The sequence below is a fragment of the Lacerta agilis genome, chromosome 14, assembly GCF_009819535.1.
Source record: "Lacerta agilis isolate rLacAgi1 chromosome 14, rLacAgi1.pri, whole genome shotgun sequence".
Taxonomy (NCBI): domain Eukaryota; kingdom Metazoa; phylum Chordata; class Lepidosauria; order Squamata; family Lacertidae; genus Lacerta; species Lacerta agilis.
Genome location: NC_046325.1, coordinates 7,413,864 through 7,441,582, shown reverse-complemented (window position 1 = coordinate 7,441,582; position 27,719 = coordinate 7,413,864). Strand labels below are relative to the sequence as shown.

The following is a 27,719-nucleotide window of genomic DNA, read 5'->3' as shown; positions in this document are numbered from 1 at the left end:
GCGGTAAAAGGAAGGAACTTGACTTACATCACTCTCCGCTGGGGGAAATGAACCATATGCAAACTGAAAGAAAAAATTGAATATAATCTCAAATCATATGGAAAACATTCACCCTGTACCATTTGGCTTTTTATTCAACAAATTCTAAGCTTTCTTTTTTTAATTGCACAATTGATTTGAGCTGTGACCAGATCAGTCTCACATGTCTTGAATTAAAACAGAAAAAGCAATTTACAAGGAATATAGGATAAAGATGCAGGTTTGTATGCAACTAAATTTTAAATTATTGATCCATGAATTTTGAAGAGTCTGCTCTGAGTAAAACTATTGACTAGAATACTTCCCAATTGGTCTGCTCAGTGTAGAACAAACATGGAAGTAACCCATAGAAGGTGGAAGAAAAAAATCCAAGGCACCCCTTCATATCCCTTACCTGTGGAATCTTATAAAGACCTAATGTGTCTGCCATATGGAAGGTGGTATCATGGCCAAGACCCCCAATGGTGGATATGAGGGTTTTCTGAGTGTCACATTTGTAGTTGGGGACAAATGTCCTCATTTTGAAGAGGAGGTCTAGAGTCGTACGGTATGTCATCCTTGCATCATAATAGCTGTCATAGATGTGGAAGCCAAGTGTGGTATTGGGCAAGATGTTGGGATTCTCATTGACTTCTTTCACAGCAAATGCCAACGCAAGGACGTGCTGATAAAATTTTGGCACCATACTGCAAATATAGTAAATGATTTACAAATATGAATTTACTACAATATTGGACATCTTCTGTTTCAAACTCAAATGAAAATATCGCATTTGTCATTAACACATCAAAGTGAATAAAACTCATGCCCTCCAAAGAAAATCCATGATTGATCAGGGCATTACTACTTTTTATGGCTCTTTCTCACACCTGCTGTTCTTCTATTGCTTGACATTTCCATCTCGGTCGATAAAAATATTAATAAAACTAATGTGTTTCTCCTTAAGTATGTTAGGACTTCATTTAACTGACGAAATATGTTCTGTACGGTGAAAGCTGCAATGATAACCCATATATGAAAGTATAATTGAATTCTATGAAGCTTGCTTCTCAGCATAGAGTTGGGGTAAGGTGAGGGAAATTGGTTGCACATCAGAATCACAGGTCTGATGTGTGCAGTCCACATTAGCTAAACACAGTCATTGAGCCTTCAGGCGTCATACAGAAAGGGGAGGTGGCATTGGATTTATCTTCTTGCTGGAAGAAACTCCTCCTGATGGTAAATTTGGCCCACTACCTCTCTTCCTGGCCTAATGCCCTGTCCTTACAACCTTGTGCCATCTAATCTGACTCAATGCAATTCAACCAATCTCCAGTACCCTCCAAATACACCCACTTACTGAACTTTCATTAAAGCCCAGGGAGTGGAACTTCTTCAGATCAGTAAAGAAGAAATGTTTCCCCCCCCCCCAACATTCACCAAATATTTAATGGAAATAAAATTTCCCTCAAGTACAGTAATTAAAACCCAGCACACACTGAAACTTTAAAACATCTGGAATATGAGGTTGTAAAATATAATATTCTTTTAAACAACAAGGAAGCTTTGGGATATTGAAGGACAGTGTATGGTAGAGCTCTAGTTTTTTTTTTAATTTCTCTGCAATGTAACCTTATCTATTTGTTTACATTTTCACCCTTCTCTTCCCCACAAATACCCTCGGAGTAAATGTAATAAAAAATATGAAGACTCTTTCCCCATCCCTTTACAAAATAGAAATCATGTTTTACTATTGGAGAATACAAGCCATATTTCCTGTCTGCAAACATAGTAGACTGTGGAAGACTCAGGAGATGACGGAAGAGTCTGTCAGGAGTACATAAAGGTTTCTTGTCAATCATTCAAATCATTTTTTGAGCTGCTAGTATATATATATATATATATATATATATATATATATATATATATATATATAGCATTTTTATTCCACCATTCAGTCAAAATGTGGCTCCCACTGCAGCTGGAAAACATCATTGATAAAACAGGCCCTCCCTTTAGGATTCCTGCCTGAAAGACATGAGACAAAGGGAAAGGCAATCCAGAGGGGGAATGGGAAATTCTTACGATGAAACATCAAACAGGTTCTTTGCTGGGTGTTCCTTGAAGGGAACGTCAAAGAAAATGTAGAAGTTCTGAGACACAATCCCACCAATGATGAGGTCACCTGGCTGGTACCACTCATGAGGAACAGGAAAAGGATTATTCCTTGGGCACCAGGTAGAATTAGAGGTATTCGAAACAGGAGTTATTAGAAACAGCATCACCAGTAGCAGCAACATGCTAGCAGCCTAGCTTGTCTCTGAGTTTGATTCTGCTGTGTGCATCCATAGAGGCTACATTCAATTATGAGCTAAAAAGGGTTACAAATACATTCCTTGAGTAATAACAGAGAATATATTTTTGTAAATTGAATTGATAAAGCCCTGCCTGACATAGGCTCTACACTATCTCTCCATAGCTCATGGGCTTATTTTTAATCATGTTCAGGCTTACTTGTTGATTGTTTCCTTGTTCCTTCGGGAAACCATCTGGAGGTTTAACCTTTTGGGAGAAAGATGCAGTGATTTAAGTAATTGCAGAATAGGAGTATTAATTACATGTTCAGAGTTTAGAGTCTGAGTGACACTTTCCCTTTTTTGCTCCCAAAAATATATTTCCTTGATGAGCGAATAGGAAAAGGAAGCTCAGATTGAACATACTGGTTCTGGGAAACAAAGCAGCAGTGCTATATTTTGAGATTAAAGCTAGTTCTCAACTCCACATCTCTTCCAGGAAATTGGACTAAATTCTCCATAAGATATATATATATATATATATATATATATATATATATATATATACACACACACACACACACACACACACACACACACACACACGTAGCTTGACTCATGTACGTGACAGCTTAGTTCTAATTTTAATTCTAAACTTTAATACCCTACCAGGTTAGCCCCCTAAAAACTCTGGTACCCCATAATTAAATACAGATACTCCCATAGTAACCACCTCTATCATAAAACCCTGAATAAAAAACCCACAATAAGATAAAAACAAATGTATTGTTCAGTTCTTTCTCATTATTTGCTCCCTAATGTTCAGGTCAGGTTTAGTTTACATATTTCTCCTTATCTGTTGCTGACTGTTGTTCAGCTCAGGCTTCAGCACAATGATGTAGCATTTACGGGCAAAGATGCAGCCCAACAATCCAGCACTGGAGGACAAGATGGAGAAGATCTCCACCACCACCCAGTGGTCTGGCTAGGTGCCCGGGCTCCTGCGAAGGCGCAACCTGCACACGGGGACAGGGCAACCACCAATGGGGCAGGGCAAGCTGGGGCAGAGCATGTTGCAAGGAACTTTCACAGAGTCTGCAAGCCCCAGACGTGTGGCTCAGGCGTGCTGCAGATCAGGCCCCGCGGTCACCCCCCTCAGTGATGACACCCGGGGCACATCGCATCCACCACACACAAAGGTATTGTTCAGTTCTTTCTCATTATCAGTTGCTCCCTATTGTTCAGCTCAGGCCTCAGCACAATGATGTAGCATTTAGGGGCAAAGATGCAGCCCAACAATCCAGCACTGGCGGACAAGATGGAGAAGATCTCCACCACCACCATGGATTTTCCTTTGGTGCTCAGGTAGGTTGGGACAAAAGACAGCCAAACATTGCAAAACAGCAACATGCGGAAGATAATGAACTTGGCTTTATTAAAACTGCCAGGTAATCTGCAAACTTATAGAGCTGATGGTCATATAACCTTGTGTATTCTGCTGCATTTATCATATTTTTGTTTAAACAATTTAAACTGCCACTCTAAGCACCCTGCACATGGAGGGCTTATTCCAGCAGAAACAATACAGTTGGATATCAGTGGGCCTGGCAGAGCATAGAATCAAGGGAATGGGAATAAAGACCTCTCTATACACTTAAGCTGTGTTCTTTTTTTTTTAAAAAATAAAGTGTAGGTTGACTGACTTGCATGAAGGAAGAGAAGGTGATTGAAGGAGTGGGGAATCTTTTTCAGCCTGAGGATTGAATTCCCTTGGGAGTAATCTTCCAAAAGTCATATGACTGTGGTGGGTGGGACCAGATGTGAAAACGGACTGAGCACCTAATGCAAATTTTACTAATGCATAGTGTCTACTTTCTACTCACACACATACATTCCTCTCTATTCCGATTCAGGTCACCAGGAGGCATTGTCAGAGTTCAAGGACATATTCTAGGGAGGCAACAACTCAGAATATGAAGCAGAGCCAGTGAGCAATACAAAATAGGGAGAGCTCTGAGGTTCAGAAAAAGACATTTTTGGGGCCATATGTAGCCAGTTGGCCAGAGGTTTCCACTACCCAACTGAATTGAAACCACTCACCATAAACCAACCCACAGTACTGTTTTCCTCAGCTCAGTATGTCAGTTTGTTCTGTTCTCTTTTCTCCCTTAATATTGCTTTGTACAAATCCTTTGTCAGCCTGTCCTATATTATATTGTAATGAACCTCAATCCAATAAAAGAGAACACCACACCGAGTTTTCAGATTTGGTCATTTAAATTCCAGAAACCATCATGGGATGCAAGTCTGGTTGTAGTTAGCTGGTTCAGACACTTGCACACTCTCCAGTATTCCTCAGATGAAAATAGGGACATTCTATTCTACATAAAGGAGAAGGAGACAAGGAGAAGGGGGCGACAGAGGATGAGATGGTTGGACAGTGTTCTTGAAGCTAACATGAGTTTGGCCAAACTGCGAGAGGCAGTGAAAGATAGGCGTGCCTGGCGTGCTCTGGTCCATGGGGTCACGAAGAGTCGGACACGACTGAACGACTGAACAACAACAACATTCTAGATCAGTATCACTGCTTGACTCTTGGTCAAGTATAAATGTTATTAGAGGAAACACACAAAACTCCAGTATTTTAACATAGGTGAAACATCTTCATTTCAAACAGTCATTTAAATAAACAGTTGCTTTTCATTGCTATTGCCCCCACTTCCAAATGGATTTTTTTAAACAACAGACGTTCCTACAAAACCCTATGCTACTACCGAATGCCATAACATAATGGCAGCAGAGTTGTTGCAAGTGGAATCCCAGAGCTTGCACAGAATAGAAAGGAATAAGCTCTCCACCACGAGAAAGAGCCCCAAATGTTTCAATGCAAACCATCCTAAACTAGTTACAAAATAAATAACCTAGGGTCCAAAATCTAAAATACATGAGTAAAATGAGAAAGGGGATTTGGAGGGATGTATGTTCCAGGGATTATGTGACTGCTGCTGCTTTTTGCTGCTTTGAAGAATGCACAATACTAAGAATGTGACTGAAAAAGAGGAGTGCCCAGATTAGATCAAGTCGGTTACTTGATTCAAGCGTTTCTTGGCCCCTCTCTTCACCTAAACAAATCTGCCATTGTTAAATATTAACAATGTGATGCTACCTTGTCTGAGGCTTGCAGTCCAAAAGGCATGACACAAAAGGAAAGGAAATACAGAGTGATGTAGAGAGGAAAACAGTCTTACTGTGGAAACTCAAACAGATTCTGTGAAGGGTGCTCTTTGTAGAAAACTTCATAAAATACTTAGTAGAGCTGAGAAGCTATCCCACCGATGATGAGGCCACCTGGATTGTACCAGTCGTGTGGAACAGGAAGTGGGTCATTCACATTCAAATGTAAATTTATGTATTGTTTGATGTTACCAGCTGACGAAGGTGTCCACATTGAAACAGGGCCCTGTCCTGGTTTTTGACGTAGAATCATCTCATAACTTTGGCTCAATACATGAAACGGCTATTCTGAATATGGACTAATATGAATTTGTTGTTACTCAAAAACTATTGTATTCTTATACTGTAACAAATTATTGTGCCACACAAATTATTGTGAGTTTGAAGCTGTCATGTTTGTTAAAGTTTGCATTCTTTGTTTAAGTTTGTAATTCTTTTCAGAATACTGTACACACTTTTGTTTGATTTTTGACTTGTGAGTAGGATTTATTCCCCCAATCGAACTTTACTGGCCATAGTTCTTGGTGCACTTTTTTCTTGGTACATATCTTGCCCATGGCACATGGTAATAATTTTCAAACTTGCTTTTGGCCTTTTCTAGTGCCTTCTTTAAATCCTCTTTGGCTTTGTTTTGTGAGGAAATTATAGTGATTTGGATTATTGCTGGTAGAGATAATACGTTGCTCATGCCCCCCCCCCCCCGAATGGCACTTTTGGTAATGAGTGGCTGGTATTCAACTGCTTCCCCAAAGTCTCCTCATAAGTTACCTCTGCGCTTTTGTGGCACACAAATAGATGGCAATTGCCTTTCTGCTTTCCCATGTGATTCAATGCCAATCAGAGTAAAGCCATTTTCTTCATGGTTGCAAAGCAGCAAATCCCAAACTATGATAACAGCCCAACTCTGGTTTCATCCACACAGTGAATATTTCTCTATGCAATTTTTTAAAAAGTGTAATCTAGAAAATGACATTTGAGGCCAATCCTATACACATAAGGCTGGTATAAAGGTAAAGTAATCTGGGGGGAAATACACCAGATTGAAATACCATTCTGGAGTAAGGCTACTGCTGGCTGAGACACCCAAATCTTGTATAAGGAAAGATGCCTTTAAAATAGAGTTTGAATCCCTCCTGTAAAAGAGGGACACTCTGGAGACATTCTTATTAACCAACTATATACTAAAACTCTTAATATATAACAAATCAATAAGATAAAAACAAAGGCATTGCTCAATTCTTTCTCATTATTTGCTCCCTATTGTTCAGCTCAGGCTTCAGCAAAATGATATAGCATTTAGGGGCAAAGATGCAGCCCAACAATCCAGCACTGGAGGACAAGATGGAGAAGATCTCCACCACCACCATGGATTTCCCTTTGGTGCTCAGGTATGTTGGGATAAAAGAGAGCCAAACACTGCAGAACAGCAACATGCTGAAGGTAATGAACTTGGCTTCATTAAAACTGTCAGGTAATCTGCGAGCTGCAAATGCCACAATGAAGCTGGCAATGGCCAGGAGGCCCATGTAGCCCAGGACACAATAAAACATAATCACTGAGCCTTCATTGCACTGCACAATGGTTTCTTCTGTTACCAAGTGCATGTCTAGTTGGGGGAATGGGGGAGAGGTCATCAACCACACAGTACAAATACTTGCTTGAGTAAGAGAGCAGGATAGGACAATGGCATAGGCCAGACGTTTCCCTACCCACTTCCTCATGCTAGACCCTGGCTTAGTGGCCATGAAAGCTACAACTACAGTGATAGTCTTTGCCAACACACATGAAACGGCCAGTGAGAAGACAATGCCAAACGTCGGTTGGCGAAGAAGGCAGGTCACTTTCCCAGGGTGTCCGATGAACAGAAATGATGAGAGGAAGCAGAGTAAGAGTGCAATAAGGAGAGCGTAGGTGAGATCCCGATTGTTGGCTATGACAATGGGAGTATCTTTGTATTTAATAAAAGTTCCTATCACCAAAGTTGTGAGTATTGAAAAAGAAAGAGCAAGGGAGGCCAGGCAGATTCCCAAAGGTTCCTCATAAGAAAGAAAGCTTATTGTTTTGGGGATGCATCCATTTTTCTTCTTGTTTGGATACTGATCTCCTGGGCATCTGACACAGTCATCCATATCTGAAAGAGGGGATAAGGTCAAATTTTAGCAACAATTCATGTGTGCTCTTCACTTTCATTGATTGGATCCTTCTAATTTTAAGGGAGCGGTTGGTCATATAACATTATGTGAACCACCCTTTGAGTATTCTGTGGAATTTATCATATTTGTGTTTAAACCATTTAAAATGCACATGGAAGTCTTGTTCCAGTGGAACCAATACAGTGTTGGCGGCAGAGCACTGGGGATCTTTGTGCTGCTGGGAACACCAGAAGTGGCATTCTATGCTCTAGCACAGAATGAGGCTGGCCTTACCTAAACTAATATCATGGTTGCTCAGTGAGATTCTTCACACTTTTCCTGAGACACACCAGTGTCCATTCCTGGTTAATGCCTAAGTGTATTGTGTGCATCTCACTCTTTCAGTGCAATTTGAACAGTAGGTGCTCATTCAAATGCTAACCCTCTGTAGATTCTAATTCTTTTTCCACCCCTGCTTACCTATGCAATAATGAATAAAGTCTGGCCTAGTTTCACCCAACATGGATATCTGCTGTGTTTCATTGCAGTCATACACACAAGCCCTGCTCATTTGAGATGTGTGGGGAGCACTTTCAAATCTATGTTCATAGTATTGCACAAGGCTCAATTGTTTTTGCATATTTCCTTCAGAAGTTACAGGGAAACAGCAGAAAAATATTAACCCACCACTCCAAGCATAATAGTGTGGATCTATGTGAAATGTAGTAATTAAATTATTTCAAATAGATCCAACACAATAATCTTTACAGATATTGAACAATGACAAATGCCAGGTACCATTCTGGTCTGAAATCTTCCCTTCTGGACATAGAGTACAATCGTAGCAACAAAATTTTTGCCCTTCTTTCCTCTTCTTCTGACTACCAGGGCGGCAGTAGTCATTGCACACAGAAATGGGCAGCACCTGTCCGGAGATAGGAAATAATTTCATAAAGGAGAGATATTGCTTTTAAAAAAAAATTCAGCCACTGCACTTCAAATAAGAAAGTGAACTGCTCATCCCATCCAAATAAATAAATAAATAAAAATTAGAACACTGTTTCAAATACAGCAGAGGCATTGACCCATTTTTGTCAGGAAACCAGAAAAAGGCGGAACACAAGACATGGGTTAAGATATGGCCACTTTATGAGCTTTAACCTGAGGAACCAGCACATATCTGCAAATGAAGCCAAAAGAAGCTAATTGACAGCCTTTGCACCTCCCGGATGTGTTCAATTTTTGAAACAATATTAGCTCTCGGAATGCAGGAAAGTTTAGGTTTTTGATAGCCCTATTTAGACACAAATATGAATAGATCTTGGATCTTCAACTGAGACAGGGAGACTTTGCATTTGAAGCAGAGACAAACCATATTTTCCACGTACATAAATTTTATCTGAACCATTCTAAGTTCTGCCATAAATACATGAACTGTAATAAATATTATTAAAACTTCATTTCAGCCGAGAACATGGGGGGGGGCAGTAGCATTCAGCTAGCTTTCCAGATTTTACCCATGAAGCTATCGAAGATAAAAGTTGTTATCTGGAGCGTGCATCAACTCAAAGCAATCCTAGATTTCATACCTCATTAAAACCTTTGTTCCATCTAATCATGTCCTCATGAATGATGAATTCTTTTCTACTGGGAGCCCTGGGATCCACCCATCCAACCTTCACTCGAAGGAAAGACTTGTTTGGGAAGGTAAGCATGTTCGTGATGTCAAATCCACCTCCCATTTCTCTCTTATTAGTAAAGGACAGAGTTTCTCCAGCTGAGTTGTTAAATGAAATGCCAGGAATAAAATGATGCAGCTAAGTGAAAAAGAAAGATGAAGGGGGAAAGAACATAACGTAGGTATTGAGCAAAGTGCCATGATTTATGAAGACCTTTCTTTATGAGCATTAATTCTGGAGCTTCACTTTACCAAGACCAAGTATAAAAATCACCTGTTTTGACACAGCAGATGGGGACATCTGGGGAATGAAGATGGCGGACTGAATGTCTGCTGTTGACAGGTTGCTGACAGAGATATTTACCTAGTGATTGATGCTACCTAAGAGATAAAACTCAGCTATCAAATTCACAGGGAGTTAAACTTTTAAGCTCTGAAAAAGCCATTTTCTACATCAGGAACGAGTCTTTAATTACTGGCTGACTCTTTGGCATAGACTACCCAACTATTATCTTATTCAATGTCTATGGTGAGATGAATTTACCAGTCCATGGTCGAATAAAATCCATGCTAAATTTCTGCTGTACGGAATCTCTCCGTCTGAAGTACTGAATCTAGATCTCGCCTCAGCCAAAAGAGTGATTAAACAAAGACTGGATGATGTTGAATTACAACATAATCTTGTGACAGGTGGAGGAGTTTGTTCTCCGTTAAACTTTGGTATTACTCCTATGCCTCAGATTCCATCATATTTGCCCTCTCCGTTGCGTCACATAGATTTGCATTTATTAAAGCGAGGTTCAATGTGTTTCCATCCAATATACTAAGTCACAGGTTTTCTAAAGGCCAAGTTTCTGTTTTATGTGCTTGCGATAATAAATCAATCGAATCCCTGTACCATATAATGTTTAATTGCCCCCTGTACACTGCAGCTCGGACTAGCATTCTGAATCCAATAATCTTGGAGATAGCTAATAATCCATCTGAATCTCATTTAGCATGTGTGCTGCAAGACAATGACCCGCATAGAACACTGCAGGTAGCAAGATTTCTGATTTCAGTTTTCTTGTATAAGAGACGTGCTGGAATGTTACACGACTATTGATTTTTATTCCTTCAAATCATATACTGACATATATAAAGATTGTGATTTATAGCTATATTTTATTTATGCTCCAGAAATGTGTATCTGTGCTTTTATGTTTTTATGATATGGGCTATTTCTATCTGTGTGGGCTTATAGCCGAAATAAAGATTTTTCTATCTTATCTACATCAGGAGGCTGAGAAGTTTTCAGCTGCTGGAAACCCAGACAAGGCTGACAGACTTAAGAGCAGATGACAAAATATATTGCCAAAAAGTCAAGTAAGATCCCTAATGGGCATAGGGCCTGCAAAAGCTTCCCTTTCTCTGAGGTGATTATAATTTGTGACCGAGAGAAGGTTGTCTACTGATGGAGGTTTACATCTGTTGTATGTGCTACTTCCTGGATTTCAGAAGTGAAGTAATCTGAAACATTTTTGTTCGAAGATTGGCAAAGTATTGCCTAACAGAAAGCAGATAAGCTGGATATCATTCTTGAGTCAATATTATGAATTTTTTTATTTTATGTTACTGACAATCAGAAAATCAGAAGTCTTTTCATTTTTATTCTTTTTTCCTATTTTTTTCCTCTTCTCTCCTATTCCCCCCCCCCCCCCCCCCCGTTTGGTGTTTTCTCTTTCTCTGTTATTGTTTTTATTTAGATCAATTTATCTCATTTTATTGCAGTATTAAAAGCATTAATGAAATCATTAAAAAGATAAGAAAGAAAAAAATACACAATAAAAATAAAATCAGTGAAGTGTATGGAAATAAATGTTAAAACGTAAAGCTTTGTCACTCTGTGACATGACCAATATCATTGCAGTATTCCTTTTGCATGAAAATTGTGGCAAAATATTTTTGTTTGCATTAAGTGATCATATTTTTCTTTGTCTTAGTTTCTAGAATATTACCTGCCAAGGCTGTAGATCTTGAAGTTTTAATTTTCCACTGCTCCTCATTACTCTGTGCTTGGATCCAGACAAGAAAATGGCATGCAAAGTATGAGCTACAACATAAACAGCATTGTAGATACTGTAACTATGGCCAGATAGCTCCATTTCAAACAGAGAGCTTGGAAGACTGTCCAGGCTCTCCTCCCCAGTACACACTTCATTGGTGTCCATTGGCTCACTGGGATTTGGAAATATACAGTCAAATGCTTGCTCCCAGAAGACTTTGAAGAAACCGTCTGCCTGTGTCCAGGAACGGTTTATACTCTGAAGAAATTTCCTGAACACTTGTAGATTTTGTGAATGAATTGTAAAGGATATGGCTCCTTGGAAGAGCTGAAAATCCAGAAACCTACAAATTCCTGTTACTATGAAATCAGTCTGGGCTGTCAAGATCCACACCTTGTTTGATCCTGTGTTTTCCTTATTGTTTGGGTCTTGCAAAAATATAATAAGTCTCAGTGCTAAAATTGTCAGAGATTCTCCATAGACAATATATGTAGTTACTTTGTTATCTGTGAATGGCATATATATATTGACGGATACATCACCCATCTCATCCAGGTTATCAAGATGGATTTGTTGTGTGACTCTTTGTGTAAAAGCTGAACAAATTCCATTTTGAGAAAGCAGTGGCTCCAGGGTCTTGATGAAATATTCTCCACTGTTATCATTAGGAGCAAAAAGCCCAACCCACATCCATCCAAAATGCTTTAGCAAGCGGATAATCCCCAGAAACTGATGGCCTTCATTGGGCACCATGCGATAAAAGGACGGGAATTGAGTTGTGTCACTCTCCTCTGGAGGAAATGAACCATATGCCAGCTAAAAAAAGTAATGTACTGGTGTTATGAACCAATTCATTCTGTTCCATATTCAACAAATAATTTTTCAACCAACTTAATTCCAATATTTTCCCCCCGGCTTCTTCTTCTCTTCTTCTACTTATCATGTTTTTATTGGTTTTTAAATTAAAAGAAGACACTAACAAGTAAACACATTTTCAGCAGTAAATCTAATGTATTGCATTTTAATCTGTTTTTTGACCTGGTCAGTCTAAAATCCCTGGAAGAAAAAAACAGAGAAAAATATATGTATATGTATATGGACACTGGGATAAAGATGAAAAGATTTATCAAACTAAACCTTATTCCAAGATGATCTATTAAAAATGATCATTATTATCAATGAGTCTTCTCTGAGTAGAACAAACATTGAATACAACCCATAGAGGATGGGAGAATAAAATCCCCATGCACATAGCTTACCTGTGGAATCTTGTAGAGACCTAGTATGTCTACCATATGGAAGGAAGTATCAGAGCCAAGTCCCCCAATGATGGATATGAGGGTTTTATGTGTGTCACATTTGTAGTTGGGGATGAATCTACCCATTTTGAAGAGGAGGTCGAGTGTAGTGCGGTAGGTCATCCTTGCATCAAAACAGCTGTCATAGATGTGGAAGCCAAGTGTGACATTGTGCAAAATGTTGGGATTCTCATTGATTTCTTTCACAGCAAATGCTAAGGCAAGGACATGTTGGTAGAATTTGGTCACCGCACTACAAATAATGTTAGAAGTATTACAAAAATGAATATAGCATTGAACATTGAACACATTCCGTTTCAAATTAATTTCAGGGATAAATCAGTGTTGAACAATGATTACAACATGTGATGAAGCTGAGAGAACAACAACTGTTTGTCAGAAAAGGACAGAGGTGAGCAGCAGCGGACATGGCAATTAGGCAGAACATGAATGTGAGCAGAATAGAAACTGGTGGTCTCCTTGATGCAAGGGGAGGCAACACTCTCCTGCCTTCCCAAAACTGAGCATCATTTGTTTTCCGTGAGGAAGGGTTGGTGGGCTATGGCACAGGGAGCAGGGAAAAGTTACTAAGCAAAGGTTCTTGCCCCACTCACACTGAATTGAGCTCTCCACTACTTGGTTCTCTTCCTACCCACTGATAATAGAGGATAATGGGTGAATCTGGAAATGTATCTGCATTGTTCAGTCTTTCCAGATTTTTTCAGTGCAATGAATGGCCATGATATTCTCCACTGACTTTTCTGGAGGATGGGGATCTGTGGAAAATGCAAACTGTACTGCCCACAAATATTCATTTTTTATTTTTAGGAAAACGAAGGTTTTTTGTGTTGAAGTAAACTATTGCAGAATTAATTTTATGTATTTATCTGTTAAAGTTATCTGTTAAAGTTTTCCTTGGAAAAAATAAATTTAGCAAGTACAGTGATTCCAGGTAGTTAAGAGCTAGCCTCTCAAACTTCCAGAACTTACATTAAAGTCCAGGGAGTTTCATCAAAGTGTAACATCTCCCATGTAGCCTTTCCAGATAAGGAGGCATGGGAGAAATGTCCAATGGAAAGAAAAACACCATCTTCAATGTCACCATGCTCATACTCAAGAGTTAAACTCAAAACCCCACCCACAGTGAAACATCAAAGCACCATGAACAGGAGATATAATAATCAATCACAGGGGAAGAAAGGTTTGGAGAAATTGGTGGAACAGGTTGGAGAGAAATTTAGTTGCATGTTTGAATTAGCCCTCCATATTAACTTATTTAATTATCTAGTGACTTTCATTTCCACCATTCTCTTCCACAATATCTGTACAGCTGAAGAATACAGTTTTCAGAGTGAAACATTAAAGCACCATGAAAATATCTGTACTACAGAGGGATTGAAAATAAAGTTTGCATGAAGAAAATCAAAAATATGAACTCTCCTTGTGTACCCCTTCAGAAAACAGAAAGCATTTTTCTTTTATGAGAGAAGAAAATTAGTATTTCCTGTCCGCCAGCTTAGTAGACTGTAAAAGACTCAGGAGGTGACTGAAATTGAGGAGTCCCTCAGGGGTAGATAAGCATGATTTTTTTTGTTAATTATTTCAGTCATTCCTTGTGAGCTGGTAACATACTTTTAAAATTGAAATATCTTTTTAATATTCCACCATTCAGACAAAACATGTCTCCCATTGCAGCTTCCAAATAAGACAGGCCCTATCCCTAGGATTCTTATTTTAAAGAGAAGAGGCAAAAGGAAATGTGATATGGAAGGAAGTTTGGGGCATGGGAGATTCTTACTATGAAATATCGAACAGGTTCTGTTTGGGTTGTTCTTTGAAGAAAGCTTCATAGAAAATATAGTAGATATGAGAAGTAATTCCACCAATGATGAGGTCCCCTGGCTGGTACCACTCATGTGGAACAGGAATAGGATCATTCACAGGGCACCTGAAAGTATTAGAGGTATTAGAAACAGGAGGTGTTAGAAACAGAAACAGCAACAGCAGCAACATCCTGGCAGTCAGGCTTGCTTCTGAACTCAGACCATCTTGTGTTCATCCATACTAGCCTCCTAAGAAAAGGCTACATTGGATGATGCATGGCTCTGTTCACCCAGCCCTATAATAGAGAGTGTGCTGCATTTAAAAACAGGTAACAAATACATTCTTTGAATACTATCAGATATTTCAAAATCAGAAATAGAATTTGTAGAGCCCTGCCTGCCTCCAGCCCCTACCCCATCTCTCAGTACGTGTATCTGCTTATAACCACTTTCAGGCTTGCTGCTTGTTTTCTAGTTGTTCGCAGGAAGCATCTGGAGGTTTGACCCGGTGAAGAAATTGCTGTGATTTGGGATGATTGCAGGGTAGGTTTATGAATTACTTCTTCAGAGTTTTGAGTCTGAGTGGCACTTTTCCTCCCCCCCCCCTTTCTGATCCTTAGTGGCAGAAAAGGTGAGCGAAAGCTTTTCCTTGGAGAGCTAATGACAAGAGGAAACTCAGAGTGAAGTCATTAGCTAAATAGCAGTGTTAAACTTTGAGGTAAAGAACACATCCCAACTCCATTTCTTTCCTAGCCAAATGGAACCAACGCATCTTTATGCAGTAAAGCTGTAGTTTAAAAAAAAAAAAAGATGTCTTGACTCACTTGCATGAACCAACAGAAGGTATTGCTGTGTTGGAGGAATGAGCAAACATTCAGCCTGAGGACTGAATTCCCTTCGCAGTAACTTAGTCCAGAAACCAAAGCAGTGCAAAATTCTACAGCACAATTTCAGGCAGGAGTGAAATTCTGCCAGAACATTAAGCCTGAGCTCAAAGATATGCCCTGGCTGCCAGGTTGTTTCAAGGCTATGGTCAAAGTGTTATTAATCACAAAGAAGCCCTTAACATATTGGAACTAGTTTACTTAAGGAATTGCCTTCCTTCACATGTGCGAGTTCAATAACTTCCATGAGCAGAAGTGCTTCAGTGTCTGTTTTCAAGTGCTGTGCAGTGTCTGTTGTGCATTTTTAGGGAGTTGTTCCTTTAGTGCTACACAGTCTGTACTTTGGAACTCCCTACCTATTGACATTCAGTATTGCAGGTGTATGTGCAGTATACCCTGGGGCAAGTGTGGGGGCGGCGGGGGGGGAGACACAATATTATTCTGGAGATGACTGCCTTCCTGCAAGGCACAAATAGGGTAACGCTGGGTGCAAGTCCTCTGCCAAGAACGAGCCTCCAAAAACAATCCAGAAGAGTGGGAAGATTCTTCCTTTAATTTGGCTAATTGGATAAAACTAGGAGGCACTTTCTGGAGAAGATATGCAACTGAGATTGCAAATTTAGAAAGATTTATAATAATTGGGGGGGGGGGTGGCAAAAAAGAAATAAAAGAAGAAATAGCCACCACATTGAGAAGAGCATGTACTCCCTCTCCATATTATCCTACAAAGGATTTTAGGGCAGGGAAGAGTCTCAACCCCTGAATTTAGTTAACCAGTTTGAACCCCACCCCCAGCCCTCATGCTGCCTTCTCAATGACACATGCCTCCATTGCCCCCCTAGACAAACAGATGGCAACAGATTGGTTTGGTCCTACCTTCCAGAGTGGAGTAGTGTGTGTGGCGAGAGTGGGGAAGTGTCAATAAAATGATGGTAGTAATGATGATGATGATGATGATGATGATGATGATGATGATGATAGGTAATGGGACTCCACCTTGCTCCAAGAGGGTGAGGCAACTTCCATTGTAAATGCTACTGAAATGGATGTGGGGGCTCCATTTAGCAGGAGAAAATGCTTAAACATACAACAGCAGGACAGCTGTCAGCATGCCCCCATGCAGCCCTTTTGCCACCTTCTCAAAGCCAGGTAAGCAAGGTACGTTTTGGGAAGGAGGCATGAGGCTCTGGCAGAGTCCTAGACCCCTTCAGCACCTAGTTCCAACTAGGTGACAGGTAGAATTAGTTACTGATGCTAAGGTGGAGTCTCCATCATCCATTTTCATAGCAGTTGCAATGGAAATTGCCTCGCCGACTTGGAGCAAGGTGTGTTCCTAATACTCATCACCATCATCATTTGATTGCACTTTCTCCAAACATACTACCCTGTTTCAGAGGGTAGGGCCTGAGCCAATGGATTTCAAGCAAGAAGACTCCAACTAAACATCAGGAAGAACTTTCTGACAGTAAGAGCTGTTTGACAGTGGAACAGACACCCATGAGAGGTGGTGGACTCTACTTCATTGGAGAATTTCAATGAAAGGTTGGGTGGTCATCTGCCATGGATGCTTTAGATAAGATACCTGCATTGCAGAGGGTTAGACTAGATGAGCCACAGGATTCTAGGATTATTTTATTCTACCTGAATAAAAAGTGGGCAAAATGACTTAACTGAAAAATAAAGGAACATATTTGAAAATCAATTGCCCCAAAATAATTTGAGAATAAAAAAGCAAAACAATATAATAACAAATATAAAAACATGCCAAAAGCAACCTCTGATTACTATAAATATAAAAGAGATTGCAAAATGCACATTACTTCTCCTTGTAACAACAAATAATGTATAACAAGGGAACTTAGCGATTTCACATGGTCCTAGAAAGTCCTATCTCATGATTCAGGTGGGTAGCCGTGTTGGTCTGCCATAGTCGAAACAAAATAGAAAATTCTTTTCAGTAGCACCTGAGAGACCTACTGTGTTTGTTCTTGGTATGAGCTTTCGTGTGCATGCACACTTCTTCAGATACCTGAAGAGTGGTATCTGAAGAAGTGTGCATGCACATGAAAGCTCATACTAAGAACAAACACAGTTGGTCTCTAAGGTGCTACTGAAAAGAATTTTCTATTTTGTTTCGACTATCTCATGATGTTACTCATGTTAGGTTTCTGTTTCTCCCACTGTGCAGTTGTTGGAGTCATGAGACTCTGTTTACACATTCCAGTGCAGATTGTTGGAAGTCACGGGAGATGGGAGACGGATGTTGCTGTAAAACGTTTTCCTGCTCTTTCTTCTGCAAACTGTTCTCACAGACAGCAGACATGTATTTTACTTTGTCTTTCTTAGTTAGTAACAAACTTAGCCAGTAGTACATATCTCAGCCTCATTCCACTTATTTGCTATGCATAATATGAGAAGAGAGTGCTAGCTGCTTCATCAAAGGCACAGGTCACTAATGTCAGAGACTCTGCTTCGGAACTTCCTGCACGGAAACAGGCTGGAAGTGTTCCTGATTTATGGCTGGGGATAGTCCTCTCCCCCCTGGGGCCGGGATGGTTTGAAAGACCTCCCCAGGGGAACCCTAGGAAGAGAAAAACTGGAAACGCTTCTTTGGCTCCTCATTGTTTCTTTGAAGTCATAGGCAATGTCAGTTGTGAGGCATGTGGGTGTGGTTTGTCAGGAATGGTGTTATGTACTGAGTTGAATAGGATCCAAAATGCAGCAGTCTGATTGGTCCGCAGGAGCCACCCAATCCAGCTCCAGGTGGAAGTAAATGTGCAACCTGATTGGCATATAGGAGTATCCCGGAATTAGCCAATCACGAGGGGCCCATTGTGTAAATAATGTATATGAAGCAGACATTTTGGGGAAACTTCCTTTCCTCGCTACTATGAGCTGAATAAAGAACATGAAATCCACACTTGACTCCGAGTATATTTCAAATGGCCTGACAATGGCCTGTTGCACTAAATTGGACCTACCGGCTAGAAGTTCCTGATCCATGAGCTAAGATGACAGAGCCTTTTTATCTGCTTTATTTTCACATTCATAAACATTCCAAAATCCCTCCCACAGAAAACTATCACTCCGGAGGAGGTTTCCTTAATATATAGCAATACAATACATTAAAGGAAATAGATACAGTTTACATCTTTCTCCTAATAAGTTGCTCCCTGTGGTTCAGCTCTGGCCTCAGGACAATGATGTAGCATTTAGGGGCAAAGATGCAGCCCAACAATCCAGCACTGGAGGACAAGATGGAGAAGATCTCCACCACCACCATGGATTTCCCTTTGGTGCTCAGGTAGGTTGGGACAAAAGACAGCCAAACACTGCAAAACAGCAACATGCTGAAGGTTATAAACTTGGCTTCATTAAAACTGTCCGGCAATTTGCGAGCTGCAAATGCCACTATGAAGCTGGCAATGGCCAGGAGGCCCATGTAGCCCAGGACACAATAAAACAAGGTCACAGACCCTTCATTACACTGCACAATGGTTTCTTCTGTTACCAAGTGCATGTCTAGTTGGGGGAATGGGGGAGAAGTCATCAACCACACAGTACAAATACTTGCTTGAGTAAGAGAGCAGGAAAGGACAATGACATAGGCCAGACGTTTCCCTACCCACTTCCTCATGCTAGACCCTGGCTTAGTGGCCATGAAAGCTACAACTACAGTCACAGTCTTTGCCAACACACATGAAACAGCCAGTGAGAAGATGATGCCAAACGTTGGTTGGCGAAGAACGCAGGTCACCTTCCCAGGATGTCCGATGAACAGAAATGATGAGAGGAAGCAGAGTAGGAGAGCAATAAGGAGAGCGTAGGTGAGATCCCGATTGTTGGCTTTGACAATGGGAGTGTCTTTGTATTTAATAAATGTTCCTATCACCAAAGTTGTGACCAGTGAAAAAGAAAGAGCAAGGGAGGCCAAGCCGATCCCAAAAGATTCATCATAAGAAAGAAAGCTTATTGTTTTGGGGATGCATCCATTTTTTTTCTTGTTTGGGTACTGATCTGCTGGGCATCTGACACAGTCATCCATATCTGAAATAGAGAATACAATCAAATTTCAGTGGCAATTCATGTGTGCTCTTTGCTTCCTGTTGATCTTAACTTTCTGGTTTTTATTCAGCTGTTGTTCATGTAACATTATGTGAATTACCCTTTCAGTATTTTTCTGAATTTGCCATATTTTTTCTTTAAACAATTCAAACTGTCACTCTAAGCACATGGAAGGTTTATTTCAGCCAAACCGATACAGTTGTGGGGTAGAGCATTGTGGGGTAGTCTTATTGTGTTTTCCTACCTCATAGCAACCCTCACAACTTTGGTGGATAAGGCATTGGACTTGATCCTTAATCACAGGCTTACCCCATAAGAGGGATCTAGGAGGGGTGACTCTGTCCATGAGTCCAGAAGGGGACCCATGTGCCAATACAGCTCTCCCAATGACGGCCTGCACATCCAATCCATGTTGGAGGCATCTCCAAGTTACAGGTGGGCTGCCTGATGCTGGATACATGCCCAATGCCTTAGCCAAACTTACTCTTCTCTGTAGTCAATAAAGTTGTGGCCTGGTTCAACCCAATACCAGTCTCCTGTGTTACTCATTATGCGCCTGTACTGGCAAATGCAAAATGCAGTCATTAATTCTTTTACAAGGATCTGACACAATAATCCTTAGTAGTATTGAACAACTAAAATGCCATATACCATTTTGTTCTGAAATCTTCCCTTCTGGACACAGAGTACAATCATAGCAGCAAAATTTCTTCCCTTCTTTCCTCTTCTTCTGATTACCACGGTGACAGTAGTCATTACACACAGAAATGGGCACCACCTGTCCAGAAATTGGGAATAATTTAATAAGGGAGAGATATTGCTTTAAAAAATTCATTCACTGCATTTCACATAAGAAAGTGAACCGCTCATCCCCTTCCCCCCCCTCAAAAAAAGGCATTAGAAAGCCGGTTCAATAAAGCATAGCCATTGGCCTACTTCTTGTCAGGAAACCAAATATGGATTAAGGCATGGATTAAGCTAGAACCACTTTATTACCCCTGTGGCAAGTGGTGAGAACCAGAATTCACCTGAGGTGTACATCAGAGTGTTAAAAATCTTTGTCAACCTCTTTCCTTTCCTGCATCCACCTGCCAAGTGCCCAGAAAGCTAATTCAAGTAATTATCTGTATGCCACCTGTAACTATACCTACTGTACAGTGCTGTGGGTCTAAACCACTGAGCCTCTTGGGCTTGCTGATCAGAAGGTCAGAGGTTCGAATCCCCGCAACGGGGTGAGCTCCCGTTGTTCTGTCCCAGCTCCTGCCAACCTAGCAGTTCAAAAGCATGACAGTGCGAATAGATACAATAGGTACCGTTGCGGCGGGAAGGTAAACAGTGCTTTAGTGCGCTCTGTTTTCCATTATGGTGTCCCGTTGTGCCAGAAGCTGTTGAGTCATGCTGGCCACATGACCCAGAAAGCTATCTTTGGACAAATGTCAGCTCCCTCGGCCTGAAAGTGAGATGAGCCACAACCCTATAGTCGCTTTTGACTGGACTTAATCTTCCAGGGGTCCTTTACCTAGTTGGTAGGTGAAATGCTTTTTTCTTTCTTTAAAAAAATGTTTAGAGGTACTCTCATATTGGCTGCTTCCCCCCCCCCTCATCCCCTTCCTCCCCCCAACCACCTCACAACCGCTGGATGAGAGACTTGATGCAGCGGTGGCGGCAGCGCTGAGACGGCGGGAAGGGCAACGGCGGGGTTGGCTTGAGCAAGGAGGAGCCCCCCCTCCCCGACACCCCTCTTGGGTCACCATTGAGGAAAATGTCAGAGCTCCAGTCCACACTGCTACTGCAGAGACAGCTGGCATGTTGGTCCGTCAATAGGTCAGGGCAATATAAAATGTTTAGGGGTATGGGTTCCCCCAGAAAAAAAGCACTGGCTAGGTGGATAAATAGGGACGCAGGTGGCGCTGTGGGTTAAACCCCATGACAGGGTGAGTTCCCATTGCTTGGTCCCTGCTCCTGCCAACCTAGCAGTTCGAAAGCATGTCAAAGTGCAAGTAGATAAATAGGTGCTGCTCCGGCGGGAAGGTAAATGGTGTTCCTGTGTGCTGTTCTGGATTGCCAGATGCGGCTTTGTCTTACTGGCTACATGACCCATAAGTTGTACGCCGGCTCCCTCAGCCAATAAAGCGAGATGTGCACCGCAACCCCAGAGTTGTCCATGACTGGACCTAATGGTCAGGGTTCCCTTTACCTAGGTGGATAGATTAAGTGGAATAAGTCACCTAGCTCACTTTGACCAGCCAATCATAGGAGAGATCATAAATTCCTAATTGGCCCAAACTACGCTGTTAAGACCATCTTATGCTACATACTAGAAGGGAAGACTTAGTTCAATCGAGACAAAGGTGGAGGGGGGAAGCAGGCAGAAGTCACTTTAGATCCTCTGTGGTCTCCTAACCACCAGCAGAAAATATCTACAAATGAAGCCAGAAGAAGCTAATTGAAAGCCTTTTGGCCCCTTGCAGATGGGGAAGCAATATTAGCTCTCTAGGAATAATGCAAAGATTGGGGATTGTAAGCCCTATTTTGACATGTAATTGGTTTGCTATGGCATGGAGACTTTACTATTGAAACAGAGACCTGCCATTCATAAATGAAATGTAATGAATATTATTAAAACTTTGTTTTCCCATGAATCTATCAAAGATAAAAGTGGTGGTTATCTCAAAAGTTCATTGCATCAAAGGAATACCCAGATTTTATACCTTGTTAAAAGCTTTGTTCCACATAATCATGTCTTCATGAATAGTGAATTCTTCTCTATCAGGAGCATAGGGATCCACCCATCCAACCTTCACTCGAAGGAAAGACTTGTTTGGGAAGGTGAGCATGTTCGTGATGTCAAATATACCTCCCATTTCTCTTTTATTAGTAAATGACACTGTTTCTCCAGCTGAGTTGTTAAATGAAATGGTAGGAAGAAAATGGTGCAGCTGATCGAAAGGGGAAATAAGGAAAAACAACATAAGGGAGGTGCTGAACAAAATGCCATGATTTACAATCACATTCTTTACGAGCATGATTTATATATACTTCTGTAGCTTCACTTTCCATAGAGCTTTCACACAGCAGGGGGTGGACTGAATAAATTAAAATCTAACATGTGATTAACATCCGATGCTCTGAAAATGTCATTTTCTATGCTGGGAAGCTGAGAACCTTTCTGCTCCTGTGAACCCAGATGAGGGTGAGATGAACCAATATATTGCTCAAAAGCCACATAAGAGCACTAATGGGGAATCGGCCTGCAAAAACTCCCTTTTCTCTATGTCAGAGGTGCTTATAATTTATGATTGAAGGAAGATTCTCTGACTGCTGGTGCCAATTTACAACTGGTGTGTGAGCTACTTTCTGGGAGAATTAATGTGAGATATTTCTGTTAGAAGATTGGGGAAATATTGCCTAAGAATAAGTAGATAATTTTTCAGTGAATATTTTCAATAATGTTTTTGATGTTACTGACAAACAAAAAACCAGAAGTCTTTTTAATTTTATAGTAAGAATGAGGTAAATAAAGAAATGTATAGTAGAAGAAGCATTGACCATAAGGCAGCAGGTAATTGTTTGTGGAAAACATCATGAATGTAAGGATTGGGTTAAAGGCCCAAATAAATGGAAAATTTGTTATGAATTGAGTGGGATAATAATTTTTTAAGCTAAATAGCCGGGAGCAATGTTAAAACATAAACCTTTGTCACTATAGTGATTAGGTGATGCTATTACACATTAGTTTTAATATGCGACCGTATGAATAATTTAAAGATACTTAATTTAAAGATACACAACAAGGATGGTTGGAATATCGCCAAATGTATAGTACAGTGGTACCTTTGGTTATGTACTTAATTCGTTCCGGAGGTCTGTTCTTAACCTGAAACTGTTCTTAACCTGAAGCACCACTTTAGCTAATGGGACCTCCCACTGCCGCTGCACCGCCAGAGGACGATTTCTGTTCTTATCCTGAAGCAAAGTTCTTAACCTGAAGAGTTATTTCTGGGTTAGCAGAGTATGTAACCTGAAGCTTATGTAACCTGAAGCATATGTAACCCGAGGTACCACTGTATATTTATGAAAGACAGGAAAGCAAGAGTATTTGAACAAACAAAGACAATGTTGGGGGAAACGGTGATATGCAATAACGAAAAAACCTAAGATCTATGAATTACTAGTAGAGTGGAACACTGAACACTTAAGAGCGCTATGATTAAATGGGCAATTGACCTAGGTCACAACATAGATTATGCAATATGGTATAAATTATGGAATTTAAGGGTTAAATTTATGGCTTGTACACTGTTAAAAGAAAACATATATAAGATGATGTATAGGTGGTACCTCACACCAACCAAATTATCAAAAATGTATAAATCAGGTGACAAAAAATGCTGGAAATGCAGAAATAAAGAGGGAGATTTTATTCACATGTGGTGGCACTGTGACAAAATAAAGGAATATTGGGAAAACTTATATAACGAAATAAAAAAGATCCTTAGATATATGTTTAAGAAAATGCACAAGGCTTTCCTGTTAGGAATGGTAGGAGAGGATATTGAGGAAAAACAATGTAAAACTGTTCCTCTATGCTACTACAGGAGCAAGAATAATACTAGCTCAGGTCAGGAAAGAACAACAAATCCCAACATTGGAAGAATGGCGTCAGGAAATGGTGGAGTATATGTTGTTGTTGTTGTTCAGTAGTTCAGTCGTGTCCGACTCTTCGTGACCCCAAGGACCAGAGCACGCCAGGCACTCCTGTCTTCCACTGCCTCTCGCAGTTTGGTCAGACTCATGTTGGTAGCTTCGAGAACACTGTCCAATCATCTCATCCTCTGTCATCCCCTTCTCCTTGTGCCCTCCATCTTTCCCAACATCAGGGTCTTTTCTAGGGAGTCTTCTCTTCTCATGAGGTGGCCAAAGTACTGGAGCCTCAACTTCAGCATCTGTCCTTCCAGTGAGCACTCAGGACTGATTTCCTTCAGAATGGATAGGTTTGATCTTCTTGCAGTCCATGGGACTCTCAAGAGTCTCCTCCAGCACCATAATTCAAAAGCATCAATTCCAGTATTCCTCAGATGAAAATAGGGACATTCTATTCTACATCAAGGAGAAGGAGACAAGGAGAAGGGGGCGACAGAGGATGAGATGGTTGGACAGTGTTCTTGAAGCTACTAACATGAGTTTGGCCAAACTGCGAGAGGCAGTGAAGGATAGGCGTGCCTGGCGTGCTCTGGTCCTTGGGGTCACGAAGAGTCGGACACGACTGAACGACTGAACAACAACAACAATGCATGAAAATGTTGATGAAATCTTAGATTGTACTTATTAATTCCATGAAAGAATCATATCTCTTCATTTGTAAATGCTCTTCATTTGTAAAGCATTACCTGCCAAGCCTGAATATATTGTAATTTTAATCTTCCACTGCTCTTCATTGGTCTCTGCTTGGATCTAGACAAGTAAATGGCATTCAAAGTATGAGCTACAACATAAACAGCATTGTAGATACTATAACTATGGCCAGATATCTCCATTTCAAACAGAGACCTTGGAAGACTGTCCAGGATCTCCTCCCCAGTACACACTTCACTGGTGTCCATTGGCTCACTGGGATTTGGAAATAGACAGTCAAATGCTTGCTCCCAGAAGACTTTGAAGAAACCTCTCTGGGTCCAGGAAGGGTTTATGCTTTGAATAAATTCCCTGAATACTAGAAGATTTTGTGAATGAATTGTGAAGGCTATGGCACCTTGGAAGAGCTGAAAATCCAAAAATCTACAGAGTTCTGTTAACATGAAATCAGTCTGGACTGTGAAGATCCACAGCTTTATGAATCCTGTGTTTTCCCTATTTGAAGGGTCTCGCAAAAATAAAATACCTCTCAGCACTATAATTGTTAGAGGGTCTCCATAGACAATAAATGTAGTGACTTCCTTTTCTGTGAATGGTACTTTCATATTTATGGCTACATCACGCATTTCATCCAGCTGATCAAGACGGACTTGTTGTGGGATTCTTTGTGTAAAGGCAGAACAAATTCCATTTCGAGAAAGCAATGGTTCCAGGTTCTTGATGAAATTTTCTCCACTGTAATCATTAGGAGCAAAAAGTCCAACCCATGTCCATCCAAAATGCTTAAGCAAGCTGATAATCCCAATGTACTGGTGGGCTTCATTCGGCACCATGCGATAAAAGGATGGGAATGGAGTTGTGTCACTCTGCTCTGGAGGAAAGGAACCATATGAAAGCTAAAAGAAAACGTAAATATGTTTTGTACTTACGTGAAATTAATTCATACTGTTTCATGAAAATCTTTATTCATCAAAAATAGTTCAAACTATTTATAGGTTTAATTGAGTGATTCTTACTTTTTCTTCTTTTTCTAAGCTTCTTTGAAAATGGCATTTTGATCTGTGATCTTTGATCAGGGAAAAAGAAATGCATGGGAAAAAATGGGATAAATGTGTAAGATTGTAGCAAACTAAATCGTATTCCAAGAAGTTTCATCATTCTACTCAGTGTAAACACATTAGGTAAAATTTACTCTTTAGTTTCACTAAAAGCACACTCTTTTTTTTCTAAGTAGAAAAACAATTGCATACAACTTAGAAAAGAAAAAAACAACAACCACATCCCTATATTCGAGGTATCTTACCTGTGGAATCTTGTAGAGACCTAATGTATCTGCCATATGGAAGGATGTATCAGAGCTAAGTCCCCCAATGATGGATATGAGGTTTTTCTGGGTGTCACATTTGTAGTTGGGGACAAATTTGCACGTTTTGAAGAGCAGATCTAGGGTAGTCCGGTAAGTCATCCTTGCATCATAATAGCTGTCATAGATGTGGAATCCAAGTGTGACATTGGGCAAGATGTTGGGATTCTCATTTATTTCTTTCACAGCAAATGCCAAAGCAAGGACATGTTGGTAGAATTTGGTCACCACACTGCAAATATAGTATAGGAATTACAAAAATTAATATACCGCAATAATGTACACCATTCTTTTTTTCAAATTATTTGATACTGAAATGAGTTAGTTTTGTTTCTTATCAATGCATCTAAGCTAATGAAGACCATGCAATCCAATGAACTTTGTTGATTGCTGTTACAAATGTCAGTTATAAGATACTTCTCTCCTTCGGATTCTTAACTAGAAGACATGAAACAAAGGAAACGTGTTTTAAAGGAATGTTAAGGGGCATGGAAGATTCTTACGCTGAAATATCGAACTGGTTCTGCGTTGGGTGTTCATTGAACAAAATTTCATGTGAAACGTAATAGATATGAGAAACAATTCCACCAATGACAGGGTCACCTGGCTGGTACCACTCATGCGGAACAGGAATGGGATCATTCACAGGACACCTGAAAGTATTAGAAGTACTAAAAACAGGAGGTATTAGAAACAGAAACAGCAACAGCAGCAACATCCTGGCTGCCAAGCTTCCTTCTGACCAAAGACTCTCTTGTGTTCACCCATCCTAGTTGCCTTAGAAAAGGCTACATTGGATGATACATGGCTCAGTTAACCCAGCCCTATAATAGAGAGTGTACTGGTCTTAATCAAAGTGTAACAAATGCATTCTTTGAATACAATCAGTGATTTCAAAATCAGAAATTTCTATAGCCCTGGCTGCCTCTAGCCCCTACGCCAGGTCTCAGTATGCAGGACTAGTTAAAACCACCTTCAGGCTTGTTTGTTGTTTTCTAGCTGCTTCTGGGGAGCATCTGGAGGTTTGACCTGGTTTAAGAAATTACAGTGATTTGTGTAATTGCTGGGTATGATTATGAATGACTTCGTCAGAGTTTGGGGTCTGAGTGGCTCTTTGGCTTTTTTTATTCACAGTTCTGCTCCTTAGAGTCAGAAAGGTTGATCAAATTACTTTTCTATGGTAAGCTGATAGTGAAGTTATTGAGTAAATGTGTGGTCCAAAGACTCGCAAAACCATTTCAAAACTAGATATGGCCAGTGTTATATCATTTGACCTGTATTCCAAAAGATATTTAATATGGCAGGCTTCAGATTTTCCCGGCAAATTTACCAGGAAGAAGAAGAAGAAGAAGAAGAGGAGGAGGAGGAGGAGTTTGGATTTGATATCCCACTTTATCACTACCCGAAGGAGTCTCAAAGCAGCTAACATTCTCCTTTCCCTTCCTCCCCCACAACAAACACTCTGTGAGGTGAGTGGGGCTGAGAGACTTCAAAGAAGTGTGACTAGCCCCAGGTCACCCAGCAGCTGCA

General features: G+C 40.4%; 2 protein-coding genes across 2 annotated transcripts; both read right to left on the bottom strand.

Annotated features, from left to right (window-relative positions):
- Positions 1–6,778: 6,778 nt before the first annotated feature.
- Positions 6,779–12,154, bottom strand: LOC117058943 (vomeronasal type-2 receptor 26-like). The gene is made up of 4 exons (XM_033170363.1): positions 11,354–12,154; positions 9,268–9,495; positions 8,477–8,603; positions 6,779–7,677 (listed from the first exon to the last, which is right to left on the bottom strand). Exons 1-4 carry the CDS (start codon positions 12,152–12,154, stop codon positions 6,779–6,781), a joined length of 2,055 nt encoding a protein of 684 aa, XP_033026254.1.
- A 294-nt stretch (positions 12,155–12,448) lies between these two features.
- On the bottom strand, positions 12,449–19,451 carry LOC117058942 (vomeronasal type-2 receptor 26-like). Its single transcript, XM_033170362.1, has 4 exons — positions 18,556–19,451; positions 14,498–14,647; positions 12,661–12,952; positions 12,449–12,457 (listed from the first exon to the last, which is right to left on the bottom strand). The coding sequence occupies exons 1-4, from the start codon at positions 19,449–19,451 to the stop codon at positions 12,449–12,451; spliced, it is 1,347 nt and encodes a 448-aa protein (XP_033026253.1).
- Positions 19,452–27,719: the final 8,268 nt, after the last annotated feature.